The sequence below is a fragment of the Delphinapterus leucas genome, chromosome 9 (genome assembly GCF_059928025.1).
Source record: "Delphinapterus leucas isolate spDelLeu-1000000601 "Yukka" chromosome 9, BTC_Dleu_Yukka2, whole genome shotgun sequence".
In the NCBI taxonomy this organism is placed as follows: domain Eukaryota; kingdom Metazoa; phylum Chordata; class Mammalia; order Artiodactyla; family Monodontidae; genus Delphinapterus; species Delphinapterus leucas.
This window is the reverse complement of record NC_143137.1, coordinates 32,390,491-32,411,846: the sequence shown is the minus strand read 5'-3', so window position 1 is coordinate 32,411,846 and position 21,356 is coordinate 32,390,491. Positions and strand designations below refer to the sequence as shown.

The 21,356-nt window shown below is 43.3% G+C and overlaps 1 protein-coding gene across 1 annotated transcript in view; it reads right to left on the bottom strand.

Annotated features, from left to right (window-relative positions):
• The window catches only part of WNT2 (Wnt family member 2), a 44,142-nt gene that overhangs the window by 10,163 nt on the left and 12,623 nt on the right, over positions 1-21,356 (bottom strand). Inside the window, exon 4 of the mRNA XM_022582614.3 lies at positions 8,282-8,546. Coding sequence (XP_022438322.1) covers positions 8,282-8,546 — 265 coding nt within the window. The remainder of the gene's footprint in view (positions 1-8,281; positions 8,547-21,356) is intronic.

Below are 21,356 nucleotides of genomic sequence, written 5' to 3'. Positions count from 1 at the left end.
ATGTTTATGTACTAGATGCCAGGGACTCAGTGGTGAACAGACATAGTTCCTGCCATCATGGTATCAGAATCCAGTGGGACAGACAGGAAAAATGGTGACTTAGAAGCCTCACCAATATATTTTTAATATCATTCTCTCCTGTTCTAGCACTTTTGAGGTATCAGCTCATGAAATTTCTACAATAAAGCTCAACACAGAAAGGAATGGATAACTGATTCTTTACTTTTCAAAGTGACAAATGTAAGGTAAGACCTTGTAATAGTGCAACGGAGTGAGGACTGAAACCTAAGAAAATCACATTCCTGTCCAGGCAGGGTTCCCCAGCACCTAGCCTGAGTCTCCTTGCCTGTCACCCACCTGGCTCCTCCACAAGGACGAGGAGGCCTATGAAACCACGAGGGCAAGGACTGAGTCTGTCTACCTCATTTTTGCATTCCTGGGGCTTATCATAGTTTCTGGCATATAGAAGAGGCTTAATATATATTTGTTCCATGACGAGATGAGGGAGCTCAGGTGTCCTGGTGGGAATTGTACATTTAGTATCAAAACAAGGTCCACTGCAACAAAAAGAATAAAATATCTAGGAATAAACCTACCTAAGGAGACAAAAGACCTGTATGCAGAAAATTATAAGACACTGATAAAAGAAATTAAAGATGATACAAACAGATGGAGAGATATACCATGTTCTTGGATTGGAAGAATCAACATTGTGAAAATGACTCTACTACCCAAAGCAATCTGTAGGTTCAATGCAATCCCTATCAAACTACCACTCACATTTTTCACAGAAATGGAACAAAAAATTTCACAATTTGTATGGAAACACAAAAGACCCCGAATAGCAAAAGCAATCTTGAGAACGAAAAATAGAGCTGGAGGAATCAGGCTCCCTGACTTCAGACTATACTACAAAGCTACAGTAATCAAGACAGTGTGGTACTGGCACAAAAACAGAAATATAGATAAATGGAACAGGATAGAAAGCCCAGAGATAAACCCACGCACATATAGTCACCTTATCTTTGATAAAGGAGGCAGGAATATAGAGTGGAGAAAAGACAGCCTCTTCAATAAGTGGTGCTGGGAAAACTGGACAGGTTCATGTAAAAGTATGAGATCAGAACACTCCCTAACACCATACACAAAAATAAGCTCAAAATGGAGTAAAGATCTAAATGTAAGGCCAGAAACTATCAAACTCTTAGAGGAAAACATAGGCAGGACACTCTATGACATAAATCAGAGCAAGATCCTTTTTGACCCACCCCCTAGAGAAATTGAAATAAAAACAAAAATAAACAAATGGGACCTAATGAAACTTCAAAGCTTTTGCACAGCAAAGAAAACCATAAACAAGAACCAAAATACAACCCTCAGAATGGGAGAAAATATTTGCAAATGAAGCAACTGAAAAAGGATTAATCTCCAAAATATACAAGCAGCTCATGCAGCTCAATATCAAAAAAACAAACAACCCAATCCAAAAATGGGCAGAAGACCTAAATAGATATTTCTCCAAAGAACATATACAGATTGTCAACAAGCACAATCATTAGAGAAATGCAAATCAAAACTACAATGAGATATCATCTCACACTGGTCAGAATGGCCATCATCAAAAAATCTAGAAACAATAAATGCTGGAGAGGGTGTGGAGAAAAGGGAACACTCTTGCACTGCTGCTGGGAATGTAAATTGATACAGCCACTATGGAAAACAGTATGGAGGTTCCTTAAAAAGCTACAAGTAGAACTACCATACGACCCAGCAATCCCACTACTGGGCATATACCCTGAGAAAACCATAATTCAAAAAGAGTCATGTACCAAAATGTTCATTGCAGCTCTATTTACAATAGCCCGGAGATGGAAGCAACCTAAGTGTCCATCATCAGGTGAATGGATAAAGAAGATGTGGCACATATATACAATGGAATATTACTCAGCCATAAAAAGAAACGAAGTTGAGTTATTTGTAGTGAGGTGGATGGACTTAGAGTGTGTCATACAGAGTGAAGTAAGTCAGAAAGAGAAAAACAAATACCGTATGCTAACACATATATATGGAATCTAAGGAAAAAAAAAAAAGGTCATGAAGAACCTAGGGGTAAGACGGGAATAAAGACACAGACCTACTAGAGAATGGACTTGAGGATATGGGGAGGGGGAAGAGTAAGCTGTGACAAAGTGAGAGAGTGGCATGGACATATATACACTACCAAACGTAAAATAGATAGCTAGTGGGAAGCAACCGCATGGCACAGGGAGATCAGCTCCGTGCTTTGTTACCACCTAGAGGGGTGGGATAGGGAGGGTGGGAGGGAGGGAGACGCAAGAGGGAAGAGATATGGGAACATATGTATATGTATAACTGATTCACTTCGTTATAAAGCAGAAACTAACACACCATTGTAAAGCAATTATACTCCAATAAAGATGTTAAAAAAAAAAAAGGTCCACCCACTGCTATTGGCTGACATGGTGTTCCCTTGTTTTTCATCAGGTCACAAGCACAGCATTCAGAGGTTCTGCAAACCAGACCATACCACAAGGCAGGTCTAGAACACCAAACTCTGTAAGCCGTGGTTGGAGTTGTGTGTTCCTTTGGTACTGAGCTGTTTGCTAAAGATGATTAATGTGGAAAAAACCGTGATACCCGAGGGAGGTCTTACATCGTTCACAGCCTGCAGCTCTCAGCCAGGTACAGGTAACCCCTGATGGTGAGAAAGTTCACTTCGAGCATTTCACTATTATGAAAGACCTACATTGGTACCTGTTTTGTTTTTGTTTATTTTTTTGGCTAACTGGAAGAAATCCCAAGAGAATTTTCGCTTTTACAAAAAAAGGCAAAAAGTGAACAAAGCGCTCAGCGTTTGTTTTTGCAGCAAGCTGTTAGAGAGGCAGTGCAAACCTGAGCAGCAGGGGTGACCCCCCATCAAGCTCCTCAGGACCCACACAGCATCTCAACATCAGGTCGCCATCACTTTGAAAGGAGTCTGTGAGGTATTGTGCTTTATCTCAATTTATCTTGTGCATCTATTAGCAAGATGTATCCTAAGGTAATTGCTTATTCGCTCTATACCATTTCGGCTTACGAAAGGTTCCATGGGAAGGCTCTACTTCCAGACAGTGAGGGAAACCTGTATCAGGTTTTCAGCAACAAGTTAAACAACTGTTGAACTCCATTTGCTTTTTGTACTTGACTGGACAAGAGGCGGAGGGTTGCTTGTGTTCTACAGTGGGAGAAGAGACCTCAGGGTGACCTCTGGCCCAAGGTCAGGGTTTTTACAAAATAACCAGTGAAAGTGGCCTGTGATTAGGTGCAGACGCTTCCCTGGAGAGGACAGCAGCATTCCTTAGTTAGCGATGCACCTATCTCTAACTTGAGGGTTTCTTTGATTTACAGATGCCTGGGGAAATAACCAGAGAAGATAACCACAGAACCACCCTTCCCAGAAAGCCCAGTTCCTAGGTCTGCCCTCTGGTTTGGCCTGCAAAATGTCACATGCACAGCATCACATGGCTGTACCTACTCTCCGAATCTCTGGGGAGTATTTATAGTTGAACATCAGAGCGCTCACCTTCTTCAACTGAAGACTGGGAGAAAATGTCTTTTGTTATTATTGTTGCCGTAAGAAAATCTTCCTTAATCAGGTTTTGAGCTTATCATTTCTTAGGAGCAACTGAAGACATTAACACTCTGGAAGGGCTTGTCATTGAAAGAGGCTCCTAGGCAACCTGAGCTAGACATGGGTGAAGTCTCTCCACCTCCCACCTCCCTGCTTTGTGGGCACCTCATCCCATTATGTTCTGTGTCCTCGTGCTGACTCTTTATTACACAGACCCCCAGTCACTACCATCAAATTTCAGGAAGTAAAGTGAGAAAAGTATAGATTTTGGTTTTGACTTTATTTATTTTGTTTTGTTTATCACTTACAGGCCATGAAATCTTGGGCAAGTTAACTTTTCAGAGGCTCAGTTTCCTTCTCTGTAAATGGAGGTAACAGCTGTGAAGATTCAGAGAAAATACACATAAAGCTTGTAGCCCACAGCCTGATTCTCAGTAGGAATTCACCCAAAGTTCCCATCACCCTTCCTCACCTGAGGTCTGGGTCTGTCCTCACCCAGGAATACCCTAGGGTCTTGACTCACCCTTCTGTAATTCTCACCAAAATTCACTAGTCCTGGTATCACCATTTCAGGACTTCACTAAAGGGCTGACTTGCTGATCTCTGTCAAGCTAATTCCAATGGAAGCTTTGATGGCCGAGATCATTTCAGTGTGCTATTCCCAGTAAAAGAGGGTTCCAGAAAACGTAGGGCCTTAATGTGAAAGGACACCCTCTTACACTGGGTAAGTCAGGGCAGGGATATTTTTGAATGACATTTATTTAGAGCTCCTCAAATAAAAAAGCTTTCTTTCCTTTGTAAGAGATCAGGTATTTTAAAAAAAAAAATCTCTCTGGATTTCTTCTTACCTAATACTTATGGGAAAATCAGGAACCATGGACTACCTAAATCATGGATTTTTCAAATTTTGATATGCTTGAATTTGAAAAGCATACAGAATCTCAGGGGTTTTCCTGAGATTCTGATTCAATAGGTCTCTGAAGAGGCCCTCACTCTGGAAAATAGTGGACTAGACCTGCAGAGTTTACCCACTCCACAAGCCGAAATGACAGACAAGCCGGCTTACTTCAGTCAGGTTACGAGCGAATCCGAAGAGGCAGCAGGTGCTGACTAGCAAGACTGAAGTCTGCCAATTCCAAATACCTATTACTTGACAATATTCAACCTGCTCACCATCATTGCTTTTCCAAGTGCTGACAAGGAGAAGGTGCCCAGTCAGTTGAATATTAAATGTGCATGATATATTTTTATTAAAAGAGCAAGATAAAATAACCACAACACAGCAGAGTGGGTAGTTTGAGGTGTAATCTAGGGACAAGTTAATATCGATTTTAATAGAGCAAGTGAATATATATATATATATATATATATGTTATTTGATTTAAATTTTACTGCAAACTTCTGACTTATCTTAGAGCCTGGATACCTCTGATGGTAACCCATCTTGAACATGTTCCATTTACCAGAAAACAGGCCCTTCCTGATGTCGTGTGATCCTAGTGAGGGGAGAGACTCCCTCAGTGATGTCCTGACTCGTTAACTGTGAGTGCTTCTTTAACATACACCAGAGGATGTTAGCACTGACCCAAACAAGGGCACAGAGCCCGGAGAAGGAATGCCACTGAATTGGGCTCAGGGATCTCCCCTTCTCACAGGTCTCAGACTCTGTCACATCTCCCTGCCTCTAAAGTCAGAAGTTATGAGCTACTCCAGGAAGATTCCGAACCACGCACTCTGACTGACTTGCTAGACTGCATACTACAGAAATTTCCAGTAGAAAGTGGCTGGGAGAAAGCCTCATCTTTACACAGACCAGCACAAGGCCCTTGGCAGCTATGCGGGTTGAAGGAGGCTGTCTCAGGGAAAATCTGCATCTCATACGTGTGCTATTTGTATGTGTTATTTGTCCAAATATGAACAATGAAAAAAATACTGTCAGCAATCCAAACTTTTCTCTACATGATATCAAACGCCCTGAATCATATTTTCACTAAAAGAATCATCTCATGGTCAACAGAATTCAAAAGAAATATTGCGAGTTTTCATGGATGACTCTGGCATTTTTCTAGGCAGAAAAATAAAGGCATCAAGTGCAGTTCAGACAAGTTATGACTAACCTAGGAATCTTAGTGGAAATCTGATCTAAAACAATGGTACTGGCTACTTAAAAAATAGTAAGGTGGCTCCTGGTTAGTCAACACCAACCCAGAACCCAATTCACATCTTTTTAAATCAGAGAAGCTAAAATAAGCCTAAAATAGAGCAGAAATAAATTAGGAGAGGGGGTAAATTATATAGCCTCCCTCAGAAAGCCCGCACCTGCAGCAGTGTGCCCAGCGGCTGGTGCATTGGGAGGCAGAGTAAAATGGTTACAAGCGTGCGGAGACTCGGGCTCAAGTCCCTACTCTGCCTCATGCCCATCAAGAGTCTTTGGGCAAAATCCATAGCCTGCCTGTCAGAGCCTCAGTTGCCCCTCCCATGAAGTGGGATAATAACATACCCACCTTACTCAGTGAGAGAATGTAGATCAAGCCCTAACACGTGGCAGGTGCTGTAGATGTGTCTGCTATTTTAGGATCGAGAAACAGAATTGTGTTCTGATACAGGCAGTAGAAAAAGCAAAGTGTACGGGAATAACTTAGTATCCTGAAGACGCAGCAGGGTCTGCGTCTCCTTTGTGGGGAAGAGAAAGTAAGGTCTTTATTTCAGTGACTATCTACGAAGCAGTTAAATGTTCATCGAGCATAACCACTTGCTTCACTGTGCAAACTGCTTCAATCCAAAAAACCAGAAAAGATGTCCCGAGGAAGCAGGTCCTCTTATGTTTAAAATGAGGTTTCTGCTTCACCAGGCCTTTCACATAATACATGCCCTGGGAGAAAGGTAAGGACAAGTTGCAGTGTTAGGGTTAGGAGCACAGGCTGTGGGGTCAGACAGCTGGACATCCGTACCCTCCAAGACCAATGAGATCTTGAGCTGGTCATTCACTTTTCTCATCTGTACAATAGGGATGATGATATCCACGGTGCTTATCTGATCTCAAAAAATAAGATGTGAATTTGGTTCTTGGTTGGTGTTGATCAACCAGGAGCCACCCTCTTCTTAGTCGTTTTTTTTTTTCAGTAATCAGTTCCAACGCACTGATGTCATAGGGAGGCTCTAAGGATTAAATGAGACCATGTGTGCAATGGTCTTAGCCCAGTACCTGGCACACAGGAGTCAGTACATAGTTCCTAAGATGATCCTGATGTCATGAGCCCCCTGCCCGTCTGAGGAGCCTGAGGTTAAGCAGCTAGCTAATGGCAGAGAGGGACCCAGACCTCTGGGACCCTACTGTACCAACGCACAGCTTTCTTGGGGATTCGGCGAAACTTTGGCCTGACAGGTAGGATGACTTGTTAGAGGTCGCAAAGCATGTGAGGAATGCAGCAGGGCACAGCATCTGGCCCTTTCGCTCAGCAGTTATTAATCCAGAGGCTGCATGTACAAACTTGCTCCCGTGCTGCAAAGAACCAGCTCATCAAACCATGAAGGAAATCCAACCACTCGGGGACAAAGAAGAGGCTTTGGACTTCTTGTGACATTCCCTGGTAATCATGCCTCTTGGTCAGACCTGTGATAGGAGCTGCTGACGTCTGCACTGTTTTACTGTTTCCTTTGCAATTACTTTGGAATGAAAAACAAACTCAGAATTTGAATTCTAGGATGTTTTTCCTGGTAATGAATTCCCTTGCTTTCTACTAAGTCTGAAAAGTTGGCTTCAGCCAAGTTGGCTGTGGGCTCTCCATCACCTCCTCTCCACTGAGACTTGTACTCAGTGGAGAGTACAAGTACTTGTATTTTGTACCAGAGTCTTTGCATGGACTGTGCTAAGCAAGGAGTTCAGTGCTGACCGGGAGGGGCAAGAGGTGGAGGAAAGCACGCGTATAAAACCCACAGGTGGCAACAGCTGTGCTAAGGCTGACGGAGCTGCTCTTTGAGTGAGTTCAGGACAGAAAAGGTGCCGTCGTCAAGGGAAGGGTGTGGCTTTAATAAACGAACTGCCTCTTATGCAGCCCTCTTCCACTGCTCACCGACAGCTGAGCCAGTGGGGATGAATTCTTGCTTTCAAGTATTTGGCAACTTTCTGAGCATTGTGGAAAGAGCAAGGGAGTGTGAAGTATGGAGGATTTCAGAACAGGCTAACTGTAAATCCCTGGGACCCTCTCCACAGTGACAGAGGTGGGATTTAAAGGGGCAGCAGATACACCGCAAAGCTGTCCTCCTCTCAGCCTCAGGATCACAGGAAAGATGCTGTGTTTCTATACATATGGACATTAACCCACTAATTAGAGTTCTGTCCAGGCTGAAGAATTTTGCTAATCTGCATACTTTGACTTTTTGCCATGTGCATTCTTGTTGGGTTCCCATTTCTCCAGAATCTGCACATCATCAACCGGTTTCTCCAGGTGCTTAGGAGAGCTCTCTGTGCACTTTAACTATGAATTATAAAGAACCTGAGCTTTGAATCTGCAGGCAGCAGACTGCGCTTATAAGATTGGCAGGCGGAAAATACAGAACTTTGCACTTAAATTTTAACTCTGCATTTAAATTGCAGAGTGCTGATTGTTGGAATAATTAGGTGCTGTGAATAAAGTGTTTTGAACTTACCTGCATCCCGGTCCCGGATACAGTAGTCTGGAGAATTCTCAAAATACACGAGGTCATTTTTCGTTGGCTTTTTAAACCTCTTGTTAGCCACAGTGAAACCAGTGCCATCCTGGTTCATGACAACTTGGATGGCTCCGTTGTACTTCCTCCAGAGATAATCGCCCGTTTTTCTGAAGTCGGCCATGGCCAGCCAGCAGGTCCTCAAGGTACATGAGCCGCTCACGCCATGACACTTGCACTCCTGTTTCAAGAACCGCTTTACAGCCTATGGGAGAAGACGGGCAAGTTCAGTGGAGGCGGACTCCAGCACGTACATGTGAAGGATATGAAAAAGAATGTATATATATGTATAACTGAATCACTTTGCTGCACAGTAGAAATTAACACAACATTGCAAATCAACTATACTTCAATCAAATAAATTTTTTTTAAAAGGGAAAAAAAAGAAGTGACCAAAGACCCAGGATCCTGGGGCTCAGGACTGGGAGATGTTGGGGTCATTTGCTGATCTCTTCAGCCATACCACACTGCAGCAGGTGGCGGGGGGCAGCGCCTGACTGCGAACGAGCTTCCCTAGGGGGATAACAAAAGCCCCACTAATTTGAATTTACTGGGGTATGGGGCCAGCTTGAAGAATGAGGGAATGAATTAGAGTATTTTCTAAAAATATATAGCTTTACTATCAATATATTGGAAATGTATACTATTACTCAAATTAACAAAGTAATCGCTAAGCCCGTTTTCTTTCAATAGAACAATAATAGTGATTGTTCCTATTTCTGAGGTGCTTTCCATGTTCTGGGCATTGTGATAATGCTTTCTGAACTCTATCCTGATGACCCTGTTCTCAACGATCCTGTGCTACAGTATTTATTTTGCAGTGATTGAGGAGCAAGACTTACAGAGGTTAAACACTTGTCCGAGGTGACACAGCTGGTACAGGACAGAGTCAGGGTACACTGGAAAGTCAGTTGGTGACCCTCAGGGTGACATTAAATTTGGGAGATTATCACTCAACTTCGCCCAAGTTATTCAGCTTAGCAGGCAGGGCTGGGCTCGCTCTGTTGTTTCGTAGAGAGGAAGCAGAGGCAAGTGGGATGATTAGGGGCTCCCTCATCAGATACCAAAAGCACAGTGACACTCAGAAAGGCAGTGGGAGAGACGGGCCTTGGAGATCTCAAGTCTGAGCCTTTGATTCTCAGCTCAGTCATGGAGCAGAGGAGGAGAAACCTGCCTTTTGAGGGTCCCCATCCTCTCCATTGGCATGTCCAAGACAGAGGGTATCTAGGGTGGGGGGCATAGGTAGAAGGGGAATGAAACCCCTTGATGACATTATTCAAGGTGGCACTAGGAGCAAAATTCTTAGGGTAACGCATTGAGAGACCTATTTCTAAGAACTTGGAGGTGGTAGTTGGAACCTTGCTCAGCCCACTCCCTGAGGTTCTGGTATAATTGGTCTAGGTATGGGTGGCTCCAAAATGCAGCCCAGGTGGAGCTCCCTGCAGCACCCTAGCTCACCCTCCACCCCACTCCACAGAAACCAATGTTCCAGGCTGCCTCTCCCTCCCCGGAGCCTCACCCCAGGTAACTCTGCCCTGGTGTTTCCTCTTCCACAGACTCAGTTTCTGAACAAGGCTCTAGTATCAATGGGACTACGTGTGCAGAAATGTTCATCACTCCAGAAGGTCAGGCCCACAAAAGCATTCTAGAAGGAGCCAAGACAGCATGGTGGCTCCACAGTTGTGCATTCACTCATCCCCTTCCCAGCTCGGGCCTTGGCACCACAGGTTTCCCGCTTTGCCCCCCATGGAGGACTGTGCCCTGTTACATTTGAAATCTGTCCTCTTCAGGATGAGCCGGCTTTGGAGTGAAGGACAGAGAAGGAAGCAGGAGAAATGGCGTTAGTTTGGTCTCCCAGGTCCCAGGGATCTGGGCATCTTTAAAGGATTTCTTAGAATGAACTCCTTTTCTGGAACTACACTCCCCATATGGCCCACACCCTGCCCCCCTATCTTTATATTCCAGGTGTTTGGTATGAGGCTCACCGGGTGACTTGGACAGCAGGCCTCTGCCAGAGAAACACCCCTAGGAGGGCCGTCTTGGCTCCCCCAGTCTGCCCCATTTGGGTCACCTGTCCGGGAGCCCTCTATCCTAAGATCTAGATGGAGCCACACAGAACTCACTCCATGCCAAGTGCTTGGGAATTGACTATGAATGCTCATTCTTCAAAGCTTATTCCTTTAAAAGCTGGGTTATTTACTCATAAGTAATACTCCTAGATTTAAAAATAACAGGAAATATTACTTCCCTTTCTTTGTAATACTAGGTTTCCAGGTTGCAAATTTCGAACTTGGTAACTGAAGGGTTTGCATATTAATTTAAAATATGCAAATGGAAGGGCTTACATATTAATTATTTGATTAACTGAAGGGTTTGCATATTACTTTAAAATACACCTTGTGAGCCCTTATAAATACGCACAGCCGTGGCAGTCGTACACCCTGTTGATCATCATCGTCATTCACTGTTGAGTGGCAGCAGCCACTTCCCTCTTCCTTGCTAACTTCTGTTCAGGTGTTGGGCAGCCACGTGCTTCAGAAGCGGCCCGGCTTCTCTCTGACCCGGAGCAGCCCAAATCAATAATACTAATTGCCACTGATTTTTTTCGGCAGAGGGCATGTGATGATTCAATTTGGGCCAATATGATGTTAGGAATAGTCTGTTGGGAGGCTTGTAAGAAAGGTTTCTTCACTCTTTAAAAGGGGAGAAAGTCCTTTTCTCTGTCTCTGGATGCAGCTTTCTGCAGCAGCCTCCTTAGGACATGAGGCAGCCAATGCAGGACAAGCAACAAGCTGCAGACGGCAGTCTGGAAGGATAGGAAGAACTGGGTTCTGGAGGGTGTTGCTGAACTGCCTGAATGAACCCACTGTGGCCCTGCCCTGCCTCCAGACTTCTCGGGATCCAAGATATTAAGTTTTCCTCATTATTTAGTGTCCCCGGGGTCTGTTACTTATAAGCGAAAGTATTTCCACTGGAACCATGGTCAGTTCTTTTTTTGTTTTTTTTTTAACATCTTTATTGGAGTATAATTGCTTTACAATGGTGTGTTAGTTTCTGCTTTATAACAAAGTGAATCAGCTATATGTATACATATATCCCCATATCCCCTCCCTCTTGCGTCTCCCTCCCACCCTCCCTCTCCCACCCTCCCGCTCCCACCCCTCTAGGTGGTCACAAAACACTAAACTGATCTCCCTGTGCCATACAGCTACTTCCCACTAGCTATCTATTTTACATCTGGCAGTGTATATATGTCCCTGCCACTCTCTCACGTCGTCCCACCTTACCCTTCCCCCTTCCCGTGTCCTCAAGTCCATTCCCTACGTCTTTATTCCTGTCCTGCCCCTAGGTTCTTCAGAACCATTTTGTTTGTTTGTTTTAGATTCCATATATATGTATTAGCATACAGTATTTGTTTTTCTCTTTCTGACTTACTTCACTCTGTACGACAGACTCTAGGTCAGTTCTTGCTTGTGGATTAATCACGGGCTTGACAATTAACCAAGGGGGAAAGTGAGACACCTTCTCTGGCACTGGGTTTGCTTGCATCTCCAGGCCCCATTCCTAACACACAGTCCGAGAAGTGCTCAGTCACACCTGGGTGCTACCTCCACCTCTTCTATGTCCCAGGTTTGCAGACTTGAAATTCAAACCCTTAACCTTGAAGAGGGCAATACCCCACTCCATCAGCGAGGCAGAGGGAAGGGACTTAGACAGTAGTTGAGGTAAGAGTAAGAAATGGGATGGAGAAGCTCACGATAAGCTTGCCTAGTCTGGAAGAATTCCAATATTCAAATGTTGTAATAACGTTATAATAATACGCACCACATAGTGAGTACTGCACTATGTGCCAGGCTCCGCCCATTATCTTACTTAATTACCATGATTAGGCAAAGCGGATTGTTTTTCCCACGAAACCCGGGATCAGTGAGGAAAGTAAAATTCCCCAGAGTCACCCAGCTAGACAGAGGCAGACTAGGATGTGAATCAGATATGTCTCACTCCCAGATCCATGCTCTTTCTAAAAACACATTTAAAATCTTCATATAAATTGCACTGTGTTTTTCTCAACTTTTGAATTGTGCATACTCTGCTTCCCTCTATCCTTTTGAATAAATCAAGAATTAAATGAATAATACTAGAGACCTATTATAATGGGGCAGAAAAGAAGTAGAGATATGGGGAGGAATTACATTGCATCTTCCAAACTAATTGTCATCAAAAATCTATGAAACAGGCCATTCACAGGAGAAATACAAAGTACCAACAAAGAGACAAAAAGATGTTCAACTTCACTAGTAATCAGAGAAATGCAAACTGAAGCAATGTAACACCTTTTTTTTCTTTGCCTAGCAGGTTAGCAAATAGTAAAAAGATTGATAATTTGATAATATTTGGTGTTGGTAAGAGTATGGAAAGGGGATGCTATAACAAACTGTTGGTGAGAAGGTACGGTATCCTCTGACCTTGCGATTACACTCTGGAAATACCTGCACAAGTTTTGAAGGATGCGTACCCACATGGATATTCACTGCAGCATAATTAGCAAGAGCAAAATATTAGGAAAAAACCAAATGACATCAACAGGACAAGGGTTAAGCAAATTATGGTATGTACTTAATAAAGGAATACGATGTGGTCTTTGATTAATGATGTAGATCATTCTTACAATATAAAAGGGTGTCAGATGAAAAGCAAAATGCAGAACAGTATATGTGGTATGATCCACTTTTTAAAGGCCTGCGTATGTGTGCATACACAGAGAAGAAGGAAGGGAAAGAATGTTCATTTATAATCTGGCTGCCGTTTGAGAGGCTGCTTGATCTGGAAAGAGTTAAAAAAACAAAAAAAAACCCCAGGAATTTGGGGATTGTTCTCTGGCACCTAGAGAGAGCCGAGCAGTGGTTCTCCTTCTGGATACACATTAAAATCACCTGGGGACCCTTTCGGTCACAGAGACCCTGGCCTCTCCCGGAGCTGAATATACCAGAACCTGCCCTGGGGGTGGGGCCTAGACTTGATGGTACTTCCGGTCTCAGGTGCTTCTAATACGCAGCCAGGCTGAGAATCAAGTCCACACCTGGGAAAGCAGCGGAGGAGGAAAGGAGCCCGCGCACCACGGCCAGAGTCCGGGGCCCACGGAGGGCCGGAGCAGGTGAGAAATTCTCGTGGAGGGGTCGGTCTTAGGACTTAGGTCCTAGGAACTGGGATATCTCATGACTGAATTAGAAGTTGTGTCCTACCCTATGTCTCCAAAATGTTCTGACTTCCAGGGAAAATTTCCCACAAGCAGCAGTTTGCGCTAGTGCTGCTTTGGAGGGCACGAAAGATGGCGACCAGTGGAGTAGAAGCCAAGCGCTCTCAGAGAGACAGGTTGCAGTGGAGGGTCGTGCCCAGAGGGACGCTCCCCCGGGGTCTCGGGAGGCGCTGGCTGAGGGAATGGTGGGCTTCCCCCGCAGGCCGCTGATGGAGCGGCTGCAGACCTTTTATTTGCACCTTAAAGGAAATGAGCGAACGAAGCGGTCGGGGGTGGTGGGGGGTACCTGGAGACATACATCCCAGGCGTTGCCAGTCTGGGGCTTTTTTGTGTTTGTTTGTTTTTAATTATTACTTTCAAATTTTAAAATTAAAGAACTATGTGAGCATGATTTGAAAAAATCAAATAGTCCAGAAAAGACAGTGAAAAGCAATAGCCCTGTGCTGTACCCTCTCCTCTTATCTCCCCTCCCGGTCTGCACGGCACAACCCCAGAGCGGTCACTTTTAATGCATTCTGCCCTTGTGGTGGTTCCCCAAATGTCTATACGACCAGTTCTGTGCTAGCTGACCGCCAGCTTTGTGAGAAACAGAAAGACATCCCATCCTCCAGATACTATACGGACATCCACCAGAAAATTCTCTTCATAACTAAACAAATCTACAGTGACAGTGCAGTGAATGGAGCCCTCTGGAGAGGGGCACCACGCACTGCTGGCGCAGCTGAGTCTGGCAGCTCTGCCAGTCACTCTGTTTACGTATGGGTCAACATTAGATAGTTCCTGATAGACTTCTTGTGGGGGGTGAGAACTTAATTCACACCTCATTTCCCTCACCCAGCTCCCAACATGGTTCTGTAACGGTTGGTTCTGATGAGCGCTCTGACTTCAAGGAGCACCCTTACCCCTCTTCTAGTTCCAAAAGTTACTGGTGCTTTTTCTTAGGAGATGAGGATATTTGTAGCCCTTCCTTCCTCCTCCCCTTCTTCCCAGTCTCTGTCAGCAGGGCCTGTCCTTTTCTTTCTTTTTTTTAGGATTACTAATAGATTTTGCTGTTTTTACTTTTTGTTTTGAAATGATTTCAAACTTACAGAAATGTTGCAAGAATAGTACAATGAACTCTTCACTCAGATTTGCCAATTACTAAATATTTTGTCCTATTTGGTTTGTCATTTTCCACACACACACACGCACAGAGAGAAAATAGTCTAGATACATAAATTTCTTATGTTTGAGAGTACATTGTAGACATGGCATCTCTTAACCCTGAAATACCACAATACTATTATCAAAATCAGGAAATTTAACATCTTTGGTACGATACTATAATCTACATACCTTCTTCAAATTTTGCCAGTTGTCCCAATAATGTCTGCTCCCTCCACCCCCCCGCAGCTCGCTCCTCCCCCCCCCCACAGTTCGCTCCTTTCCCCTCCCCCCCGCCCCCCCCCCCCCCGCAGCTTGCTCCTCCTCATTCTCATCCTTCCTCTCCTCCTCCTCCTCTTCCTTCTTCTAAGCGCTATTGTTTTCTCTCGTCCAGGATCCAGCCCAGGATCACATGTTGCACTTAGTTATCATGTCTCTTATAGTCTGGAACAGCTCCTCAGCCTTTCTTTGTCTTTCATGACATTGATTTTATTCATTCATTCATTCATTTATTAAGTACAAGGCTTGTCCTTTTGTGGTGACAAAGATGAGAGCATTAAAGTTCTGTAACAATAGTTAAGTCTCTCATGGTATGTCTAGATGTTGAATCTAAAAACTCAGAACAGTAAAGATGGATGTCAAACAGTTAACTGCATAACCAAGGACTGCATTTTATAATCTCTGATCCAATAGCATTGCCTCTGTGCTGAAGAAGAATGTTGCTGGAGTGAAGTTGGGCTTTTTCTCACTTTACTTGCTACCAAGTGTGTTTACTGCAACCTAATGTCTTCCACTCTCAGGCTCATTCCACCTGTTCCATTACTTCCCCCCGTTTCCTGCAGGTTCTGTGGTCCTGCATCTTCTCAGTCCCATCTGGACACAGCTGGGATCATGCCCTCCTAGGTGGACACTCTGCTCTGCCAGATGCCATGTTTTCTCTTTTTTTGGTTCATTCCTTCTCTTCGCTGCAGCCCCTGCTTGAGTAACTCCTTCAAGGCACATGGGCGATGCATTTTCTGAATCTTGTGTGTTAAGATGTCTTTGTTCAGCCTTCACACTTGGCTAATAGTTTGGCTGGTTATAAAATTCTGGGTTGACAATAATTTTCCCTCAGAACTGAAGTTATTGCTCCACAGGCTTTGGTCTCTAGTTTACAGATGGGAAGTCTGATGCCTGGCTGATTCTCTGGCAACTCATTATTGTTTTCACTTCACTTTCCCACCCCCACCCCCCACACGAAAGGTTCTAGAAACCTTCCCTTATCCTTGGTGTTCTGAAATATCACAATGATATATTTAGGATTTTTTAAAAAAATTAGTCCTGCTCAACCCTCAGTGGGCCCTTTCGATCTAGAAACTTCAGCACTGAGAATTTTCTCTTAATATTCCACCCCCACCCCCCCCACACTTTTTTAGTCTCTTTATGGCATTCTAATTAGTCAAGTTGCTGAACCTTCTGACTCAATCCTCCATGTCTCATATTTTCTCTTTTATAGTTTTAATACTTTCTTCCTGGCTTCTTGAGGAATAAATTCCATTAGACTAACACTCCTGGCTCTCTCCATCCCCTTACTCATTTCTCCCCAGGGTAGGACAACTGACTTATCCAACTGGTGAGTTTAGAAGAAGGAGCAGGGCTTGTGTGCCTGGGTTCCTTCTCTTTGGGCATCTGCCAGCCTGTGGAGCAGATGAGTTATGATCAGCTCCTGCCCTTCAGCAAGGGGGCTCCCTGCAGGGCCCCGGTGCGCAGCCTGGGATGGGGTGAGTAAGTCTGCCCAGCTCCCGGTGGAGTCGAAGCTTCAAAACTGCACCCTCCAGTGCAGCCTTCTTTTCAGTCCTGCAACAGACGCTGTTACTCCTTCTGTCTACCTCCCTTGTTCATTTTTTAGTTGGTTTCAAACTCAAGTGGGAAAGAGAGGTGATGTTTATGGTTCTCCATTTGTCCTTTGGGCTTTTTGTTTTATTTTCTGGGAGATTTCTTTGGCTTTCTCTTCCAAGTTCTCTCTTGTTCTCTAATTGTCACTTTTTCAAAGCATCCATTCTTGTTGTTCATGGATATTAATATCTGCTTGGATCTTCTTGGCTTTTAAAAATTTTTCTTCTCATCCCTGCCTGACTTACTGCTTGTTTGTTTGTTTGCTTTCTTTTATGCTTCTGAATTTAATCAAATATATGGTAATTCTTGGACAGTCTCTTCATATTTAAGAGTGAAGTCATAACAAAGTATTTAGGTACTCTGGTTATATGGTGGGGCTTGTGGACCAGAGGTTCGCTTTCTAGTGAGTAGGTAGGACACTGGCTGTTCTGGAGGCTCTAGCTGCAGAAAGCCCAGAAGGTTCGACACTAGACTTCCAGGAGTTCTGCTTGGGGGTGAAGGGGAGGGGATGGGGTTCTTTATGCCACCAATGGGTTTTTCAGTTAATGCCAATTTTCAGCCCCATGCTTCTCTCCAGTGCTCATTTGTATCTGAAATTTTCTCAGGGTATCTTAGTTTCCACATCCCCCCTCATCTGCTTTTATTCTTCTAGGCTGAGGCTTCTCCATCCTGCTTTATGTTACGATTTCTTCATTCCCTTTCCACTTTCCAGAAATTTGTTGAGTTCTCTCATTTCTTTGACTATTCTCTTTATTGTTGATTTAAGCCACTTTTATTCCATTACTATAATTTTAATGAGGTCTGAGGGAGGAAGGAAGAGGTGAAATTGTATATGTTCTGTCCACAGCCTTGAGTCCGACTGCACTTTGAAATGTTCTGGAAGGAGACAAGGATTGTGAGGGGAGGAAAAGTTCTCATTTTATGAGACACACTTCTGCACTGCTCAGTTTGTTACTTTTGTTTGTGTGAGTATTGTTTTTATAACAGAAAGAACTCGAAAAAGAATCGATTACAGTGACTTGCTGTCTCTCTCCAATGTGTGATGCTGAAAGCTTCTTCCAGAAACAGGCCTCAGCCCATGACACATTTAGGTCCTGTTTCCCACTTTGTCTCGAATCTTTTCTAAAGGGTCTCTGGCACCACTTCCTTCTTTGATTCTTGATGCGGACTGCTGTCAAGGTTCCATTTTCAACCTACTTCTTAGGCCCCTCTTTGTAAATTCTCACAGCCCTCCTGGCTTTTTATATCCCCCAGGCGCCCAGCGCAATTCCTCATCAACCACTTCCCCTCACTATTTGCTTAACCCCACCAGTGTTTACTCTGTGGCATCTCATCACTAAGCCTTTGCTCATTTGACATGACTACTTTTATTATTTTATTTTTTAAATTATTTATTTTTGGCGGTGTTGGGTCTTTGTTGCTGCGCACAGGCTTTCTCTAGTTGTGGCGAGAGAGAGCTACTCTTCCTTGCAGTATATGCGGGCTTCTCATTGCAGTGGCTTCTCTTGTGGAGCACGGGCTCTAGAGTGTAGGCTCAGTAGTTGTGGCGCACGGGCTTAGTTGCTCCGCGGCATGTTGGATCTTTCCAGACCAGGGGTTGAGCCCGGGTTCCCTGCATTGGCAGACGGATTCTTAACCACTGTGCCACCAGGGAAGTCCACTACTTTTAAAAAGATGAATAAATGTGACTGCTAAGGACAGGAGTACTCTTTTGGCATTTAGCCTCATAGAAACCATTTTTAGTTTAATATATAACTTTTCTCAATAAAAAATCTTCAGTAAGCTCATCGTTCTGTCAGTGCTAAAATCTTAGTAGATTTTTGATGGCCCTTAAATCTTTGATTTTGAGCACTTTAAGCCTTCAGGTCTGCAGAGGCTATTTTCTACTCTTAGAATTTAAGAAACTTATAAATATTAATATTCTATACCACAGAAACAAAAGTCTGTTTTAAAAAAAAGGGGGGGCATGGAAGAAAGAAATACATGCATTGTGCAAGCTAGAACAATTCTATTTTATATTTATCCCAACTAAAGCTCAGAGCATAATAACAGGGCATAGCATTCATTAGGATCTTACCATATGTTAAGCCATGCTGAGCACTTGATTTAAGCACTTTTATTTAATCCACACAAGCATATAAGGCATGTACTATTTTCATCCCCGTTTTACAGACGAGGATATTGAGATACCTAGACCCTGAGGACCTTGCCCTAAGTCTCACAGGCAATGTAGCTGAGGCAGGATGTACCCCAAGCCTGTCTGACACCAGGTTGACACCTTAAATCACTCTGCCAGCCTTTCTCATGAACTCCTGGGGGGTTCATGGTCTCTGGTTTCAGTGGATGGGTTCTACAAAAGTTTTTACATGTAGTGTTTGCACATCAAATTAGTCCACAAAGAATTATTTTGACAGTTTTAATAAGACAAACTTCTCCCAAGGAGAGTGAAATTTTAGTCTCTTAACTCAGGCTTTTTGGAGACGGAGCCCAAGGAACGCCAGGGTGTCTTTATAAGACTTCTTTGCAGATCATGAGAATTTTTTTTGTAAGTACCTGCATTTTGCTAAGTTTATGACCCCTGTGTCCTGCTATACTGATTCTCTCCCTATCAGAAAAAGGGCAATCCACCTTATACCATGTGAAATCTATGCAAACTTTACTGACCTTGCTTTAGAAATCCTGCTTAGAATTTATTTTAGGTCTTTATATGCTATGTTTCAACTAAAGTATTTAGTTTAACTTGAGCATTTGAAGAAGTGTTAGTACTTCACTTTTTAGTTGGGTGTATGCCACAAAGCAACTACCGTATTTCTGGTCCTATATCAGTTTTCCTGAGGGAAACACACATTAAAAACATATTATTTAATTTTCAGATGCTGGCTTAAAGCCAAGTACATTTATTAACAATTAAATCCCTTTGACAGGTCCACATCTCTACTGAAAACCAGACCAACATATCTTTCAAACATACATGCTCTGGAACTAGGAAAATAAGGAATATTTATTAGCAAACTGTGCAGTTGATTTGCTTATGCAATCATTTATTAACTTAAATAAGACATTGTGATTTCTTGAGCACTGTTATTGTTTAAAAACAGTGACTGTGGGTGGGCTTAGCTAGGAAATATAAGGTGTGGAACTTATTTGTGGAATTCGAGAACATTACTGTTGACTAATCATATATATAATAATTTTTATTGACTAATGAGGCCAGTCTAAAAAAACATTTTCTATGAATAATAGAACTTTACCTGGAACTGTAATAATTTTGTTAACAGTTTTCTCTGCCTTGGGACTTTAATTCTGGTTAGTTTTTGATTCATACATGGTAAAAGATTGACAGTATCAAAAACATTCTATCTTTGGGTCCAACAAGAGAGAGGTGAGGCTGGCAGAACTGATCTAATTTTTCAGAATGCGTTTAATTTTATGAACAGAGAAGGCCAGTCAGAACATAAATCTGTACTAAGTGAAAGTTGTGCTTCGAAAAGATGCTCAACATTATTGAAAGGAAGATGAGGATATACAGGAGGTTAAAGCCGTCTGGCTCTGTAATTCAGTTCAGTTTTATCACTTTCTTTTCTGTTGATATTCCTTACTTTTCGAGAGTGATTTCTTTTTCATCACACCCAGGTCTCTTGGTTCAGACCCGTTATGTATTATTTACCTTAAGTGGCATCATAGGATCTATTCTTGGAAGTCTTTATTAGGCCCAAGATTTACTTGCCTGTAAGGCTATGCTTACATCTTGTACAATATCCATTTGTGTTGACTTTGGAGGTATTTCCTGTAGTCAGAACTTGGAAGTATCTGCTTTGTGCTGGCGCCTCAGTGGGCCGAGCTCAGGGGCAGGCCCGGCGCTCCACAGCACTGACCTTGAGGGGTGCTGGATTGGGCAGAGCACAGAACTAGAAACTCTGGATCCTTTGCCCTCCAAACTTCTCACATATAAAATACAGGATGGGCTTCCCTGGTGGCGCAGTGGTTGAGAGTGTGCCTGCCGATGCAGGGGACACAGGTTCGTGCCCCAGTCTGGGAAGATCCCACATGCCGCGGAGTGGCTGGGCCCGTGAGCTGTGGCTGCTGAGCCTGCGCGTCCGGAGCCTGTGCTCCGCAGCGGGAGAGGCCACAACAGTGAGAGGCCCGCGTGCCGCGCAAAAAAAAAATACAGGATATCTAAATATATATAAATGTAAAATATAGGAGGCTAAGTTAAGTTTGAATTTCAGCTAGGAAATAAATTCAACTTGTTTCCTAATTCCGGCCACCCTATTATATAGACTTTAGTCTCTTCATTTGGAAAATATGGATAGTAATGATACCTACCTCCTAGGCTTGCTTAAAACCTGGTGCTTATGTGTATATATTTTATTTTCTGTAGCAATCCTTGTTAGGTAACTTGTCCAAGGTCATGCTCAAGTATTAGAACCAGTGTCCAGAGCCCCAGCCTCCATGTTGCCTCAATCAACATGATGTCAATAGCTAAGAACCCCTAATGAGCCAATAACAATGTAAACACTATGTTAAAAATATAAATAGCAACACAGTTGCCATATGCTAATTTTTTATTACTATCCATCAGGAAGCTTACTGTCTGTATCAGTCCTTATATGTATAGGTAAGGCTGAAAATAAAATTCAGGGAGGTAGAAATTTCTCATAAGTTTCCTAGTGAGTCTATTTTTTAAAGTCATTCATTCAAACCTACTACAGAAGATTTGAACTTTGAAATCTGTCATTC